Raw genomic sequence first — 18,284 nt, 5'->3', positions numbered from 1 at the left:
AACTTGCCTTCTTTCTCTCCTGTAGCTTACAAGTCCAGGGTATCTGTTATGGAAACTGGCATATTGTCCTCTGTCCTCAAAATGTCTATTCTTCTGCAGTACATTACACTTGGCAGAGATGTTGATTGTACCTGAGTTGGTTGGAATCTGGATTGTCATTTGACAGTTGCTGTATAAATCTGAGTTGGCAGAGTCCATTCTTCATGGAGCATTCAACTGGTGGTGGAGATCGGTCCTAAACTCAATACATCTCATCTTCAACATTCTCTATTACTCCAGCCATATTAGGTAGACATTCATTCCTGATATCTCTCACTTACTTGGTATGAGTGTTCTGGCTGCCATAAATTGTTGTATCTCTTCTGTTACAACCTGGTGTATGAGAGAAGTGAGGTCAATGTGGCCTTACACAACTGCCATAGGGACTACATTCAGGAGTCAATCGTACCCGTTTCATCGGACTCTTTTTATGTTGCTTATTCTTGATGTGCTGGTACAACTTGATGAATGTGTCCTGCTTGGTACATGTATTCTGAGACTCTTTTCACCAAGTGTGAAGTTCTGTTGGCTTCTGTCATATTCAGATTCAGTTGTTCTTTAGCTAAATGGGCTTGCTGCTGATTGCTGCTAAATATTTTCTTCAGTTTGGCCTGTGGAATTTATCCCGTCAGTTGAGCTTCTCTTTGTTGTTCTCAACCCACTGCTGGGCTATACCACCCAAGTAAAAGTACATATTTCTCAAATTGTCATCCAGCTGTTGTATTTCACAACTTAGTCAAATCCTTATGACCATTTTGTTGGGTCTTGTCTAGTGTCTCCAGAAAACACATGAGTATGTGTTGTGCAGCTGACTTACTGCTGTTTTGAAATCAGTTGGTCTCCTGAATCTATGAACCATGGGAACAATGTTCCCATATAGGTGACAGCATTTAAACTGCCTAATTGGAGCTGTGGTGATGTAGATGTTTTTGAAGTACCCAACATCTCCTCCAAAAATAGTCACATTGTAACCCGAATCAAGTCCAAGTCGACAAGCAGGGACATCAGTGACTTAGCATGCAATCACATTTATTATGAACACCAATTGGACTAAACTACTGGATGGAGAATGCAGCTGCTTATACTAACATTACAACTATAATAAATTTCAAGAACCTTCCAGAACTGATAGATACTAAATGACAAATGACTGCCAGTGATTAGGTTTGAACTGGTGACCCACAGCACACCAGCCAGTGATGCTAACTGCTACACCGCATTACATGCGCTGTGGCATGTGGCAAAGAAGTTGTGCTGTATACAAGGATGATACAGTAAGAAAATTAGGGTTATTTGTTTATTTAAAAAAAAGTTAGAAAAACATTTCTCTGGCAGTTTTTTTCCTACAAACATACTTAACTTTGCCACATAATTGCTATTCACTTGTTAACTCTTACAGTAACTTTAAACTAGCATCTTCAACTCCTCTGGATAAAAGTTCTTTGCACAGGAATTGAATCAGTTGATATTGGTGGTCTGTAGTTTGTAGTAATCTTCAAACAGTGGTTGACCAACCCATTGTTTGAAGTACAAGAAAAGATTATAATCACTGATGTGAGGTCAGAACTTTTGGGTGAGTTGTTGAAAAATTCTCAATGGAAATGCTTAATTTTATTCTTGTTAAAGGCAGCAGCATATGGATACATGACGACATAGAGAAGACCATCCTGACACTATCCAAGAATTTCCACAATAATTGTGTAAATATTTATGTGTTCAGCATCAGGAAATCAATCAGCCAGGATACCAACCACGAATCATTGATTTGATTGCAGATTTTGGTCTGCTTGCTGCAAAATTTCATCAGTCTGGATACTGGGCCTGGCACTCATGCTCCTTATGGTCTGCATTTGTACAGCCAGTTTTTAAGTGTTAGCAGCATTATTTGACCTTCCCTTCACTCATTAATGTAGGCTCATGAACTAGGCATAACTCACGATGAATTTGGGCTTTTGTGGATATTTTTGTACACATAACTTGAATATAGCACATACTTTACAGTTGATGTGACCAGTGATTTTTGAAGCCATTATTATTTGCTTTCACTCTTAGTCCAGTGACTATTGGATCAAAACAGTGACTTTTGTGGTTTTACAATAAATCAATCAATAGATGGTTCCACATGAAACTTCATTGTGAGCTGATAGCATTTAAATTTAGACCGAGAGCCATTACATTTTTAATAAACCATGAATAGATTTCAACTGGTAAAAGTTTGAGGAGAAAAGATGACTGATAAGAACTTAGCTTCATGAGACAAAATACACTCCTGGAAATTGAAATAAGAACACCGTGAATTCATTGTCCCAGGAAGGGGAAACTTTATTGACACATTCCTGGGGTCAGATACATCACATGATCACACTGACAGAACCACAGGCACATAGACACAGGCAACAGAGCATGCACAATGTCGGCACTAGTACAGTGTATATCCACCTTTCGCAGCAATGCAGGCTGCTATTCTCCCATGGAGACGATCGTAGAGATGCTGGATGTAGTCCTGTGGAACGGCTTGCCATGCCATTTCCACCTGGCGCCTCAGTTGGACCAGCGTTCGTGCTGGACGTGCAGACCGCGTGAGACGACGCTTCATCCAGTCCCAAACATGCTCAATGGGGGACAGATCCGGAGATCTTGCTGGCCAGGGTAGTTGACTTACACCTTCTAGAGCACGTTGGGTGGCACGGGATACATGCGGACGTGCATTGTCCTGTTGGAACAGCAAGTTCCCTTGCCGGTCTAGGAATGGTAGAACGATGGGTTCGATGACGGTTTGGATGTACCGTGCACTATTCAGTGTCCCCTCGACGATCACCAGTGGTGTACGGCCAGTGTAGGAGATCGCTCCCCACACCATGATGCCGGGTGTTGGCCCTGTGTGCCTCGGTCGTATGCAGTCCTGATTGTGGCGCTCACCTGCACGGCGCCAAACACGCATACGACCATCATTGGCACCAAGGCAGAAGCGACTCTCATCGCTGAAGACTACACGTCTCCATTCGTCCCTCCATTCACGCCTGTCGCGGCACCACTGGAGGCGGGCTGCACGATGTTGGGGCGTGAGCGGAAGACGGCCTAACGGTGTGCGGGACCGTAGCCCAGCTTCATGGAGACGGTTGCGAATGGTCCTCGCCGATATCCCAGGAGCAACAGTGTCCCTAATTTGCTGGGAAGTGGCGGTGCGGTCCCCTACGGCACTGCGTAGGATCCTACGGTCTTGGCGTGCATCCGTGCGTCGCTGCGGTCCGGTCCCAGGTCGACGGGCACGTGCACCTTCCGCCGACCACTGGCGACAACATCGATGTACTGTGGAGACCTCACGCCCCACGTGTTGAGCAATTCGGCGGTACGTCCACCCGGCCTCCCGCATGCCCACTATACGCACTCGCTCAAAGTCCGTCAACTGCACATACGGTTCACGTCCACGCTGTCGCGGCATGCTACCAGTGTTAAAGACTGTGATGGAGCTCCGTATGCCACGGCAAACTGGCTGACACTGACGGCGGCGGTGCACAAATGCTGCGCAGCTAGCGCCATTCGACGGCCAACACCGCGGTTCCTGGTGTGTCCGCTGTGCCGTGCGTGTGATCATTGCTTGTACAGCCCTCTCGCAGTGTCCGGAGCAAGTATGGTGGGTCTGACACACCGGTGTCAATGTGTTCTTTTTTCCATTTCCAGGAGTGTATTTAGTAACAACAATAGACTCGTATAACAGGATATAAAATGACACAAGCTTTCAGAATTACTAACTTGTTCCTTTGGGAGGAGAGAGATGTTGGTGAAGATCAAAAGGGAAGAGCAGGTCACTCCGGACCTAGGTTGAGTAGGGCATATGTACTGTGCTACTGTGGTGAAAGTTGGCCTTGTTTTTATCCTGGCTCAAAAAATGCATTCACTTAATCCATACAAATTGTTCACAGCCTAATCATATTAACAGTGAAGACTTTGTAATCCATTCAAGAGTGATAGGTTTTCACACTTGAAATGCAATGCGCCGCACTGGTCTACCACTCACATAACAGAAGGAATGATGTGTGTGTGTGTGTGGGGGGGGGGGGGGGGGGGCTGCCTGTCTGCTGTCTGTCTCTCTGCAACTACTTTGGTAAGGTTGAGCAGCTTAGGTATTCAGATGTATTATTCTTTGTGCTAAAATATGTTGGTTCCTGTGTCAGTATATACTTTCTGTGTTATTTACAACTAAATTTATTTTACAACACAGTCCATATCCTAGACTGAAAAACACAGTACTTGGAGAATCATTCGTTTACAAACATTGTTGTTTTGACATTATGTGAACTTCAACATAACAATATAATTGTTGTATTTTTTAAACAAATTGTGCTTTGAAAAAAGTGTGTAACTAACAATATAACTGTTGAAGAATAAGTATGCTTTGCTTATAATATCATCTAATTATGTGAATATGAAGTCCTTTGATTCCATGATCACCAGTATAAAGCATTGACTGTTTCTTATCTGACAGTCAACACATTAATTGTTTTTGGTTCTTTCCAGATCAGGGAAAAATACCACTTGCATTGGTGACTACTATGAAGAAACTGAAAAGTGGTTACATTAATGGAACAAGGTGAGACCATCTTAATTTTCGGTGGTGTAGTTACAAAAATCATTGTTATCTTGTGCACAAACGAATTTCTAGTTTGTAATTGTATTTCTGCCTCATCTTCAAACTTCACCATATTGTCCAAAGTAACACTTGACGGATGTTGAGGTTTTAACATAACTGACTATAGTTAGTTTTTTGTTGTATTGGTCAGACATAAGAGTTGCTGTTATGTGTGATAAACATTTATATATATTCCGAAGTGTGTACATTAGTGCATGTGACAGGAGCTTCATAAACATGATAGAGTATCATTTGCAGCCTGTCACAGCTCTTAATGTTAATTGCCTCTTGTGTGACTCTTTTCTTTATTAAGTGAAAATGAATTTAATATTATTATTCCATCTCCAGTAACGATATTTTATTCTTTTGATAAGTATAATGTACTTCAGAAGTTTGAATAGCTGTACTGATGTTTTTGATGGTATCATCTGATTCAGTTTTTCATCTAATATCAAAGAACTGTCATCAGTCTTATTTTTTTGAGAATTGTCTCTCTCTGTTTATGAATGGAAATTCATTGTAAATAACAATTCACAATATTCATGTCAGACCCAAAAACATGACATACCATGGGTTGTATGTTGTGTGGTTGGTAAATGCAAGAGTAGTTCAGATTAGCCAGTAAGAGTGGAAAGGCTCCAGATGACATAGAGTTTGGTGCAGCCAATAAGTTTAATTTTCATAGTGTGGATATACATCTGTCATGCATGAAGCAAATTTAATTCCTGTCCACCATTTTTCTGCAGTCAAGGGCATCTTCTGATTTATGACTACAGCTGAAATTACCTTTAACTAACTGCAAATAGCTCATGCTAGCTTTATTTCTTCTCCAAAATACAGTAAGCAGTGCACTGGCAGCAACAACTGCTGACATTTCAATTGAAATATGGATAAACTTTTCAGTGCCAATAAAACTGCAAGACAATTAAAAACCTGTTAGTGTACTCAAGATAACTTCTCATTACTCACAAACTGAACCTAAATCAATGCAATTTCAGCAGGTACCACCTGAAGTTTATGTAGTAAACTTCAAAACATGTTATGGTTAACTTATAGAAATGGTGACTGGTGCAGAAATTCTGTATTTTTGATTGTATTTTAAGCATTCAGCCGTAGCTGCAAAAACCAATCCACTGTGAACGAGAATATTTTTAAGAAAATTTTGTGTTACAAGTAATTAACACAAGTAGTTCAATAATAATAATAATAATAATAATAATAATCACTCAAAAAATTATAAAATAATTTATTGTTATTTCATTTCTACAGTCTTATTATTGTCATTTCATTTTTGCAATGTTTTTATTGAAATTCTATGTTTGTAATGTTTTTGCTGACCTTTAAATAAGATGAGCTTGATATACAGTTGTCTTGCAACTTTACCTGTCTGCTCAAAAGATTTAGATTTAGAGAAATTATTTATTCTGCAGAATCCTTGAAGTGCAGGTTTTCCCCAAATTCAGTTGCTGTAGAAAAGTGGCCACTGTTGATAAATAAAGAACTTCTCCGTAATCATAATGAGTGTTCTTTGGTGATATAATTTGACAAACTTAAGTAGCTATACGTCTTAACAGAATAAAAATGTAGGGTCCGAGTCAAATTCCTTATTTGCTGAGAATACTATGATATTTTGCCATTAGCCTGAAGTTCCAAAAGCTGCTTCAACAAAACTGTTATGTATGTTTTCACTATTTAACATATCAGAATCTGAAATAAATAGTCTTAATTTTCAAATGAGGAACTCAGATTTCTAACTTTTTTCCTAAGTTGCTTTGCATATTTCTTTAGTAGCACATTATATGCTTGTACTCTATCGTATTATGAATTGATATTATTATTATTATTATTATTTATTTATTTTATTTTACATTGCAGAGTATAACTGTGATCAGCATAAATAGGTGAACTAGGCATCAAAAGACTAAAATGTCACCAGAAGATTATAATAATAATGTAACTGCTTAAAAAATAGAAATTATTGGGGTGTGTTAGTGTCTCCAGACCTAATCAGAAGTGGGAATCGAAGAGCTTGATTTCAATGCATTAAGCTCCTCTTAATGTTCTGATCACTGTAGAAACAGTGGCCAAATTAACTTTGGTTACTGCAAGTAGCGCTGTAACTTGTGCTAGCTGCTCTATGAAATTTTATTTCATAGAGCATACAGCTATTGCTGTTTAGCACAGTGTTACCCAACTGTGATTACTGTACAATTAATGTCATTAGATCCTTCATACCAATACTACCTTATTTTAATTGTGCAAGTGGTTCCTGCCCCCCCCCCCCCCCCCCCAAACCAGTCTGTGTGGGCAACTGAATTACAACAGTCAAATCAGTCAGTTGTCACTTTACACGTCGGTTGGATAGTTTTTTTTTCCGAGTAATAGCAGTGTGTGGGAGCAACCAGATGAAAGCATTCGACACAGTTTGGATTTTGTATTGACTGAATTATTCATTCTTTCTTTTCAAGTGGAAACAGTCAATAGTTTTTCTGTCACTTCAACCATTTATTCATTCTTTCAGCTGAAACCACACTTAAATTTTTTAGTTGACTGTCTGTTAAGTCTTCAGAATGAAACCAGCCAGAACTAAAGCAGTGGATTACACCACCAGAGGGTAGCCCTACCCCCAGAGTAAATCGAGCAAACGTATAGTTGTTACGACCACGGCGGACAGAGCCATCACACCGACGTCATCTCAGACGCCGTCGCAATCTGTTCCACCGCGCGACCGTGGCGCGGGGCGTGGACGGCGATGGGAGCACGCCGCGGGCGGAGGGTATTTAAATCGGCCGCCGCCGCGACCGAACCCAGTTCCCTCTGAGCAGCCATAGCGTACGGATCTCCGTGCCGGCACGTTCACAGGAGCTCAGTCCGTCAGTTCACCTGATGATGGCGACATGTATGATCGCCGAAATATTGTGCCCGTTGGACACTATAGACCGGCAGCACACCCGTGGATATTTTGATTATCAAATATGCCGGAGAAACTCAAGAATCACAAGATCATTGTATTTTGATTGTTGAAAGAAGCTGCAAAGTTTGAAATCAGGAATGTATTTTGTCTGTACTGTTTAAATTGAGACAAACAATACAGCAAGTGATTCTGATGTGCCAAAGCCTTATTCACACGACTAAGTTAGATATAATCCTCAAGATAAATTCAGTGCAATAAAAAATATCTGCAAGGATGATTCACATTATGAAACTATATTAAGGAAAGAAATTCAGAGGAAATTGACAAATAATGACAAAAATTTTTCACAAACAAATACTTCCCACAAGTGGCAGTATATGTTTAAAATACCTCACTTCAGAATTTACGAAAAAAGAATTATCAGTGTTGGGTGCTAAGCGATGGGGGGATAGACAGAGACAGAGAGAGAGAGCTAGAGATAGAGAGAAAGAGCTTCAATAAATTTAAATTAGAATTAATTATTTAAGTAAAAACTTTTTAATATAACATGTTTTAAAATGAACTAAAAAGTATTAAATAATTTCCCCTAGTCCCAAGCAGATTCCTGACGTCCTACAGATAGTTCTAAAATTTGAGCTTGTGAATTTTTAATGTCAAACCTTGTAGAATTTAAAACAAAAAATGTGGGATGCATGCAATAGGTAATTGATGCGTGAATAGTTCACCTACATCGTTAACAATTTTATTACGCTTCAGATGATATGAACTGCTCTGTGATTTTTCTCAATGACAGTTACTAAATCTACATTTCTCACTGTTGCCTATTGCGTGCACACCATGTTTTCTGCTTTCAGTTTTACAAGTGTTGTCATAGCTATTAAAAATTAACAAGCACAAATTTTCAGGACTATCTGTACAGCAGTAAGAATCTGTATGGGTCTAGGAGAGATTATTTTATACTTTTTAGTTTGTTTTAAAAACACGATATATTAAAAAAGTTTTATATTTAAACAGTTATTTCTTGCTTCTTAGTCTTGTATGTGTCAAACTTTTCAATTGCTTTTAAACATGTTATAGCAGACACATGTTATAGCAGACACGTGTTATAAGTTTCAGGTTTATTTTTAGTTTCTCTTCAGCTTAGTCAAGGAATATGTTGCTTCCTCTTATGTATATCTCACAAAAGACCATGAATGTAAAAATTAGAGAGAATCAAGCTCACACAGAAGTTAGCAATAGTCATTCTTAACTGCGAAATAGTCAAAATCGGTGAGTGAGTGAAAACATTCATGCATCTGATGTGGCCGTGGAGACTGGTTTTATTTGGTTGTTTCATAGAGCTGGATAAACAGACAGAACAAAAAAACAATTGCCTCCCCAGTCAGTCGTTAAAAATAATCGGTTGTCCCATTACTACTGTAAACCTACGCCACACAGCCCCCTTTGCAGATTGAAGTGGTACCATTTGATGGACATGTGGATTTTCCATTGCTCGCATTCTGCAGTTCTGCATATTGACGTGTACTTTGGGATGGACATGGCCTTCATCTGTCCACAGAATGTTCCGTGGCCATTCCTTGTGCACTTCCATGTGAGCAAGCAATTCCGAAGTGAACATTTTTGCTGGCAGGTCAGCAAGAAGCAACTCCTGAACATGGGTGATTTTGTATGGATAGCAATGCAGGATGTTTCATAGGTTTTTATACACCATGCTCGCAGACATGTCTAACGTTCTGACAATTCCCCATGCACTGCATGGTTGCCCATGACCACTTGAGCCCTCCTGCAGTCCAGTGGTCACATCTTTGACAGATGTTGGATCAACTGGTTTCCTCCCTCTGCTACATTGCACTTCAAAAGAACCTGTCTTTACGAATCTCTAGATTCTTAGCAGACATCAAACCTGCGCCATTTTCGTACCCTTGAGTGTCTGGAACTTCAGAAGGGCTATTGCCTCACAGTCACTGTTCTTGTAAAATAGATTTACCAACTATCTGTGAGCCTTCAAGGAGACAGCCATGTAGGGTGTCTTAAATGCAAACTGAGGAACAGCAGTGTGCCATGCATCTGGTGTTGTACATTTCTGAAGGTTACAATTTTTTCCCCTGATGTTTCCCTTTGCATCAATAATATGCTGATCAAATTTGATGTGATTCGGAGCTGCGGTTCTTTGTCTACAGCATTTTGAAATGGAACTTTAACTACAGACACCCTGTATTACTGTTTTAATTAAGCTTTTGAGTGTAGTATGTATGCAGAGAAACAGAAAATTACTTAATTATTTGAGCTCAAATTTCGGTTTTCTTTCTCTTTCAGAGTGACTTTGGGCTTCTTGAGAGATTTTCTAAACACTTCTTGTATAACAAATTTGAGTTTTCTTGGTAGTCAGGAAGATGGAATGCCTGATCGTAAGTACTTGGTAAATGCTCACTGAATCAAAGCAAACTGAAACTTTTAATTTCAATATAGGCAGCTATTTTTCTGTGCAATCCACTGTACCATAACTCTGATAGAATAGCCATACACCTTTACTATTGTTCTGTGTATTAGCCTATTTCTGAATAATATATTGCTATGACCCACATAAGTAGCACAATCATAGTTGTCTGTTGTATTGATTTAGCATTTGACATTCAAAATTAACTAGCCTTCCTATTTGGGTATCATATTAGCAATTTGTTTCTGAATTATTTTTTTGCAGGTTAAGCTAACATGCTTATTAGATGGAAAAGTGAAACAAATGATTCTATCTTCATTTGGTAAAAAATTCAAGTTAAAATTTATCATAATGTCTGCACAGTAGATTATCTGTTACTATAGGAACTAGAGATAAAACAATATTGCTCTGTTACGACTTCCATTAACCTCTGGACACAGATTAATGTTTCTCAAAGTTATTTAGCTAGTTTCGTGTTCCATGGATCATTTTGCACAGTAAATTGTAATGATATGGAACGATTCGTAACAGTAGGTTAGCTCCCCACACTGTCCACCCATCACATTCCGAACCCCTCTGTCCTATTGCCTCCTTTCTATTCACATCCCCTCACCCTCATTGTGTGCTGTCCTCTGCTAATCCACCCACCCATCTTTCGTCTTTCCCCTTACCTGCCCGATTCCTTTTCCACTCCCTCTACCTGCCTCCATCCCCCCTCCTGCCGTGTGCATCCCTGCCCTCCCTCCTCTTCCCTCTCCTCTCTCACCTCTCCACCATCTCACTGCCCCACAGCCTCCCAGTCGTCTCATGCTTCCATCTAGTCCAGTCCCTGCACGCTCCATCAGACAGTGCTCTTCTCTCAATCAACTCACGCCCTGATATTCCTCCACCTTCACTGTCCCATCACAAATTGCTGCTTAATGTGGCAGTTTCATTCTGGTCCGAGCTGCAGGAGATGGCTGTCATGTGTGTTTGAGGCATGGTTTGCATGTGTGAATGTGTGTGTGTGTGTCTGTGTTTTTTCTTTTCTGAAGAAGGCTTTGCTCAAAAGCGTAAAGTGTAACAGTCTGTTTGTTGTCCCTGTTCGCAACTCAGTGTGTCATTTTTAGGGTGTGTAGCAATCTGTCTTTTCCCTTATAATGTTGAAACTTCATGAGGGAAAAAATACTCTGTGAAGCAGTAATACGAATGCCCAACTCCATAAACAGATGTCTACAAGATGATTACGGGTGAGCACTGTTGTGACTCGCCGATCATTCAAAGCGCCGCCGCGCAATTACGCGCGTCCTCTATGTGCGGCGCTGTCTGCCAGCCATGCAGCAGCTGCGCCACCTAAGCGGCCAGCCGAGCAGCGGCCGCTAGACTGGGACACAGTGCTCATTTGAATGCTAACGTGTACACATGTCTTGCTTGTCAACTTACTCTGTGACTTATATGTGTTGTGTCGTTCTGAAATATATGTGTTAAACTTGACGTTATAACAATTGGCGACGAGGGTGGGATTTTTCCTTTTCACCGTTGAACCACAGGTTTCCATGGCTACTGTCGAGCAACTATTGCAAAATCTCCTTGAACAGCAAACGCTTCTAACAGCGGCGATTCGTGATTTCGTCACGGTGTCAAATGCGGGGCGTTTCTTGTCGTTGGCTATACCTCCTTTTCCTCCTTACGACGAGACGACGGAAGACTGGTCTGATTATGAAAAACGTCTTCGACAGCACTTCTTGGCATTGCATGTCACGGACAAACAACCATGTAAGTCTCTGTTCCTTTCCTGGATTTCACCTCAAATGTATCGGTTGTTGTCGCAGTTGGCTCCTTTGAAGGATCCTGCGTCTTTGTCCTTTGCTGAAATGTGCTTACTTCTGTCTGTCTATTTTCAAAAGCAAATGCATGTGGTAGCCTCTCGTGTTGCCTTTTATCGTTGTCAAAAACAGCCACATCAATCCTATTGCGCTTGGGCTGCTGAACTTCACGGCCTCAGTCGAAAGTGTCAATTTGTTACTGACGTTCACAAAGAATCCTATGCCGATTCCATGGTACGGGTTGCTATTATCCGGTCGGCGCCCGACAAAGAAGTTCGGCAACGGGCCCTTCAGTTGGCGAATCCGACTCTAGATGAAGTTCTCTCCATTGCGCAGTCTTTTGAAATTTCTCGCGCCGCTGGGGCGCAAATAGAGGCGTGGGGTGATGTCAGGGAAATACAACCTCTGTGCGCTGTTGACAATGCGTGCGGCGCATCCCCGCCGGCCGACGTGGCCGCGGTGCGCTCCCCAGCGCAGCCTCGGCCTAACTGTAAACAACCCGCTAAGAAACTGCAGCAAAACCCCCGGCAACTTCCTTCATGTCCGCGGTGTTTTACGAAACATTCACGCGAGGATTGTCCCCAACGTTGGGCTGTGTGTCACAGTTGCAAAAAGAAAGGTCATGTGTCTTGCGTTTGCAAATCCGGCCGCGTACATGATGTTCATGAACATGACGCTGATTCTGATTCTGTGTTGTCTGTCAATTGCACTTCTTCCCTTTCAGGGAAGTTATTCCTCACTGTCCAAATCCTTGGTCGAGATGTTCGCATGCAGGTGGATACCGGTTCTGCTGCCACTATAGTTAATTCTCAGACGTATCTTCAGTTGGGTTCTCCACTCCTGTCACTCGGCAATTACGGACGTGCAATAAACAGAAGATTTCTCTCTTGGGACAGTTTAATGCTGAGGTAATTTACAAATCCGTCGTTCGCAATGTTCTCATATTTGTGGTCGACCAGAGCAACGCAGAAAATCTTTTTCATTTCGATGCCTTTCGCGTTTTTGGGTTCTCCATAGATGACTCTGTCAACATTGTCTCTGATGCTATTCCTTATGCTCAACTGGATTCCTTGTCGACGACATTTTCGTCCCTTTTTACTCCTGGGTTAGGCCATGCAAACGACTCCTGGGTTAGGCCATGCAAACGACTTTGAAGCTCATATCACGCTCAAACCCACTGCTCGGCCTAAGTTTTTTCAGGCTCGGCCCATTCCTGTGGCACTTCATGGTCGGGTAAAACAGGAGTTGGATCGTCTCACTACTTCAGGGGTCTTGCTTCCTGTCACTTCCAGTGAGTGGTCCTCTCTTGTCGTCGTCGTCGTCGCTAAGCCAAATGGTGATATTCGTCTCTGTGGTGATTTGAAAGCCACTGTAAATGCTCAATGCCTCATTGACACTTACCCTATGCCCCGTCCTGAAGAACTGTTCACTAAACTTGCTGGAGGCCAGTATTTTTCTAAAATTGACCTGTCAGAAGCTTATCATCAACTTCCTCTCGACGCTGCTTCCCGGCAGTTTCTGGTCCTTAACACACCTTTCGGCCTCTATCAGTACCAACGCTTGCTGTTCGGAGTTGCTAGAGCCCCTGCTCTCTTTCAGCGATTCTTGGAACAATTATTGCTCCCTGTCCCTGGGTGTATCAATTACATGGACAACATTGTCGTCACTGGCTCCACCACTGAAGAACATCTTCAAAATCTCCGCACACTTTTTCATGTCTTACAGACTGCCGGTCTGAAGTGTAATCTTCAGAAATCACAATTTTTTCAGGTATCTATCACGTACTTGGGGTTTCAACTCTCTCGGGATGGTATTCGTCCGCTTCAGCAAACTGTCGCTGCGATCGATGTCCTTCCTCGCCCTACATCTGTTAAGGAACTGCAGGCCTTCTTGGGGAAAATAGCATACTATCACAAGTTTTTATCGTCTGCGGCTTCAGTGGCTCAGTCATTGCATTGTCTGTTGCATAAAAACGTGCCTTTTCACTGGTCGGCGTCATGCGAAGCGGCTTTCCAGAAATTGAAGACTATGCTGAAACAGGCCCCGTGTCTGGCTACTTATCGACCTGGCCAACATCTTGTTCTTGCCACAGACGCCTCTCAAAATGGGGTCGGTGCAGTCCTTGCGCACCGTTTTTCTGACGGTTCAGAACAACCCATGGCTTATACCTCCAAAACGCTCACGGATGCCCAACAAAAGTATTCTCAAATTGAGAAAGAAGCTTTGGCCATTATTTATGCTCTTCATAAGTTTGGTGTTTTTCTCTATGGCTCAAAATTTCAGCTTGTTACGGATCACAAACCACTTGTTTCCTTGTTTCATCCATCAACGTCACTTCCTGACAAGGCTGCACACCGCCTCCAGCATTGGGCTCTTTACTTGTCTCGTTTCAATTATGAGATTCATTTCTGGCCAACGGCTCAACATGCAAATGCTGATGCTCTGTCTCGCCTTCCCATGGGTCCTGATCAGGCATTCGATAGGGACGAACTTTCGTGTTTCCACCTGGATGTTGCCAAGCAGCGGGTTGTGGACGGGTTCCCCATCACTGGGGACAGGCTGGCGGCTGCTACGGGTTCTGACCCTACCCTCTCCCGGGTTTTACGCTGTATTCAGAAGGGTTTGCCAGATCGCCTGTCCGCTAAGACTTCTGATCCGTTGCGGAACTACTACGCTTTGCGCTACTGCCTCACAGCTAGGGATGGTGTTATCCTCCTTTCCACTGACAATGCTTCGCCGTGTGTTGTGGTACCTGCGTCTGTGCGTGCTTCGGTCTTGCGCCTCCTTCACCAAGGGCACTGGGGTGTGTCTCGCACAAAATCTCTGGCGCGCCGTCATGTGTACTGGCCCGGCATCGACTCTGAAATAGCACACATGGTCGCTGCCTGCGGCCTTGTGCGTCACAGGCCGCTGCCCCGAAGTCATCTTTGTCACCGTTGCCTTCGCCTGAGAAGCCCTGGGAGTGCATTCATGCTGACTTTGCGGGACCCTTTTTAGGTACTTATTGGCTCCTCGTAATTGACACCTACTCTAACTTTCCTTTCATTGTCCGTTGCACGTGGCCTACCACCGCGGCAACCACCAGTGCTCTCGCCCGCATTTTTTCTTTGGAAGGCCTTCCCTCTACTCTTGTTACTGATAATGGTCCGCAATTTGCCTCTTCCCAGTTTGCGGATTTTTGTGCTAGGCACGGCGTTATGCATGTCACGGCCCTGCCGTTCCATCCACAATCCAACGGTGAGGCTGACACTGGTCTGCACATTTAAGGTTCAGATGCGGAAACTTCTGACTTCTTCTGCTACTGATGATGCGCTTCTCCAGTTCCTGGCGTCTTACTGTTTCACCCCCATGGACGACCACATCCCGGCTGAGCTCTTACATGGCCGATAACCCCGCACACTACTTCATCGGGTGCCTTCACTTGGCCGGTTCACCGCCGATGACCTCGTCTGGGTACGGGGAAATGGCAGGCGGCCAAAATGGAGCCCGGGCTGCATCTTACGACACTGTGGCAGACGCCTGTATGAAATCCAGATGGACGCGGGTGTTGCAGTGCGTCATTCGGACCAGCTTCAGCCTCGTGTGCCGGCAACGCCTGTTCCGAATGCCGCTACACCACCTTTGGCTCTACCTGACACTCGGGATCTTGGCATCTCTCAATACTCACAACACAGCCCTCTCACCGTCATCGCGATGCCAGCACAAGAACGGACGCCACCAGGAGACGTGCCCATGCAGGAACCGGATGACCATCCTCTGTCAGAGCAAATCTACTCACCTCCTCCCCCAATGGACGCCGACACATGGCCCATGTCTCCTGTCATATCAACTGGACTTGCTGCAATGGGCAGATTGGTGCATGGGGCCCCAGCAGATTGGACCCCTACGTCTCCTGTCATCTCGACCTGTTATCATTGGGGACACTTCCGTCTGTACGGGAAGCCTCTTCCTCGAGACTTTACGGCGAGTCAAACAACGCCTATGGACGTTAGCCGTCTCCAGGACACCTCCATCAAGACCAGTGCAACAATTTCAAAGGGGGGAAAAGTGTTGTGACTCGCCGATCATTCAAAGCACCGCCGCGCAATTACGCGCGTCCTCTACGTGCGGCGCTGTCTGCCAGCCATGCAGCAGCTGCACCACCTAAGCGACCAGCCGAGCAGCGGCCGCTAGACTGGGACGCAGTGCTCATTCGAATGCTAACGTGTACACATGTCTTGCTTGTCAACTTACTCTGTGACTTATATGTGTTGTGTCGTTCTGAAATATATGTGTTAAACTTGACGTTATAACAAGCACCAAATAAGTTCAAATTGTTATCTCACCACTATGACTTTGTGGATGATTAATTAAATAATCTGTCAAAAATTCACATCATCATAATATTTAACTCTACATCTGACGTTACTATTTTCCAATGCGGCTTCATTGGCAGACTATGTCCAACACATTTTCATTGGTGTGAAATAAATAAGGGTTGGGAAGAATGCAGTGAGTAGAAAAATTGGATTGGAAAGGATTAAGGACCAGAGATAAAATGTATTATTTCAGTTGTGTCCTACTTTCTTTTTAGTTGTAATTCAGTATAGCAATTATTTGAAGTATCCTTCTAGTAGACAATTTTTAAAATAACTTTTTTCAGGTACTTACATAATAAATTATGCCCACCCCCTCTCTAATTCATTAACATGCGTAAAAGTAGATCATGTGATGTACTTCACGATGTATCATGGAGGTGGCAGAACTACGTAGAGGTACAGAGTCAGACGATACAGCACGATGGAAGTATTTGGATTGTATTGATAATCTCATATTTAGTTAAAAATGAATAGAAATAATTTATAATATGTATTAAAAATAGTGCACACACACACACCCACACACACACAGTAATAAAAACTTTACACTAATCAGCATATGTGTGATAGCGATCATGACTAAATCAAAACTGGTTTAAAGATAACATGAATGTTAACAATGGACACTGGATTTCTTGAAAAAGCTGCAAGATGTTTTCCTGGGGAACAGCTGTTTGTGTACACACAATGCGGTCCAGCAATCCAAAAAAGTTCGTACAGAATATCCACCTGCTTACACCAGGCCTCCACATTGAGCATGCACAAATACAAACACCAACAAATATTTTGTATTTTCTTCTAAATAATAGTGAACAATACAAAATTCATTAATATGCATAAAAATATATTATATAACATATTTCAGTCTGCGTCATGGAGGTGGCTGTACTACATAGTGGTTCAGTGCCTGACTAAGTACCCCCTCTGTAGCCTCATGATATATGGTTTTAAAAATTTCGTTGAGGCTATGAACATCTAACATTAATTGAATTTGGTTTTCATAAATCATAAACATGTATTATTTTTCTATATTTCTTTGTATTAAGAACTACTCTTTTGTTGTAACTTCAGTGATTCTTAATACAATCCCATAGTCTTTCTCTTCTTCACAGTAAATAAACTAATGGCTAATAGGTGGTGCATTACGAACTGTTTCATAGCTTAAATACTGTTGGCAAATTAATGATTTGCAATTAATTTCTCAAATGTAATGACTATACTGTTAACTTAGACTGACACATGTGGATAAACTAACTCAGCTGCTCTTGCAACATGAAAAGAAATTGACTTACATTAACAAATTTTGTGGGTAAAATGAAATACATGGTGAGATGAAAAATTTTGCTCTTGTAACAGTGAAAAGAAAGCTAATAACTAACATTTTATAATTCAGCCTTTTTTATATTGGTTCAGTGTATTCTTGCGTATACAACATTTTTTATGTATATAAATATATATAGTCCTTCTACAGGGAAAGACTTTTAACATTAGTTCATTTACAAGTCATCATTAATTGTATATCTATTTTACACTCCATATAAACAAGCTTCTTATCCCTTAAAGGTGAATTACTAAGCTTAATTATATTTGAGCTAAGCCACAAAAAATGAAAAAATTGGCTTTGACAATGGCATGCAGTATCAACTCATATCATGACACTGGCAAAAATATATGTGCTTTACTTCCCCCTCCCTCCCCTCCCATTAATTAATGATGCATTCTCTGACTTGGATAATCGCAATTAACTAGTTATGCATGGCTAATGATTAGTGAGTGAGTGTAAGCTCTAAGATGTAGTTCACATGAGCGCAATACTGTTGTGTAACAATTGTAAGCTATGTGAACATTGTTATTAATCTGACAAACTGATGAAAATAGGTTCTGGAATGCCTATGAACAGTGAGACAGTGCTCTTAATAGCTTTAATTCGACTCTGAATTTATAATCGCTGGATTTACTGGTTAACCACACACGTAATCCATGTTCTTTTAGATTCCTCAAACGTGACAAAACAAACTTCAGTGTAGTTAATAATGCTACAGTTAAACAAATCACCCGAAAATTTATATGAACTTGATCATAATAACATTCAGACCTTCCA

At 42.0% G+C, this 18,284-nt stretch overlaps 1 protein-coding gene across 2 annotated transcripts in view; it reads left to right on the top strand.

Annotated features, from left to right (window-relative positions):
* LOC124605322 (probable phosphorylase b kinase regulatory subunit alpha) overlaps positions 1-18,284 on the top strand; it is a 250,327-nt gene that overhangs the window by 146,045 nt on the left and 85,998 nt on the right. For both annotated transcript variants that reach the window (XM_047136918.1, XM_047136917.1), the window contains exons 12-13: positions 4,558-4,630; positions 9,900-9,991. In XM_047136918.1, the coding sequence (XP_046992874.1) occupies positions 4,558-4,630; positions 9,900-9,991 (165 nt within the window). The remainder of the gene's footprint in view (positions 1-4,557; positions 4,631-9,899; positions 9,992-18,284) is intronic.

This window comes from Schistocerca americana, chromosome 3 (assembly GCF_021461395.2).
Source record: "Schistocerca americana isolate TAMUIC-IGC-003095 chromosome 3, iqSchAmer2.1, whole genome shotgun sequence".
NCBI classification, from domain to species: domain Eukaryota; kingdom Metazoa; phylum Arthropoda; class Insecta; order Orthoptera; family Acrididae; genus Schistocerca; species Schistocerca americana.
The sequence above is the reverse complement of the archived record's forward strand: the minus strand, read 5'-3'. Positions and strand labels throughout refer to the sequence as shown.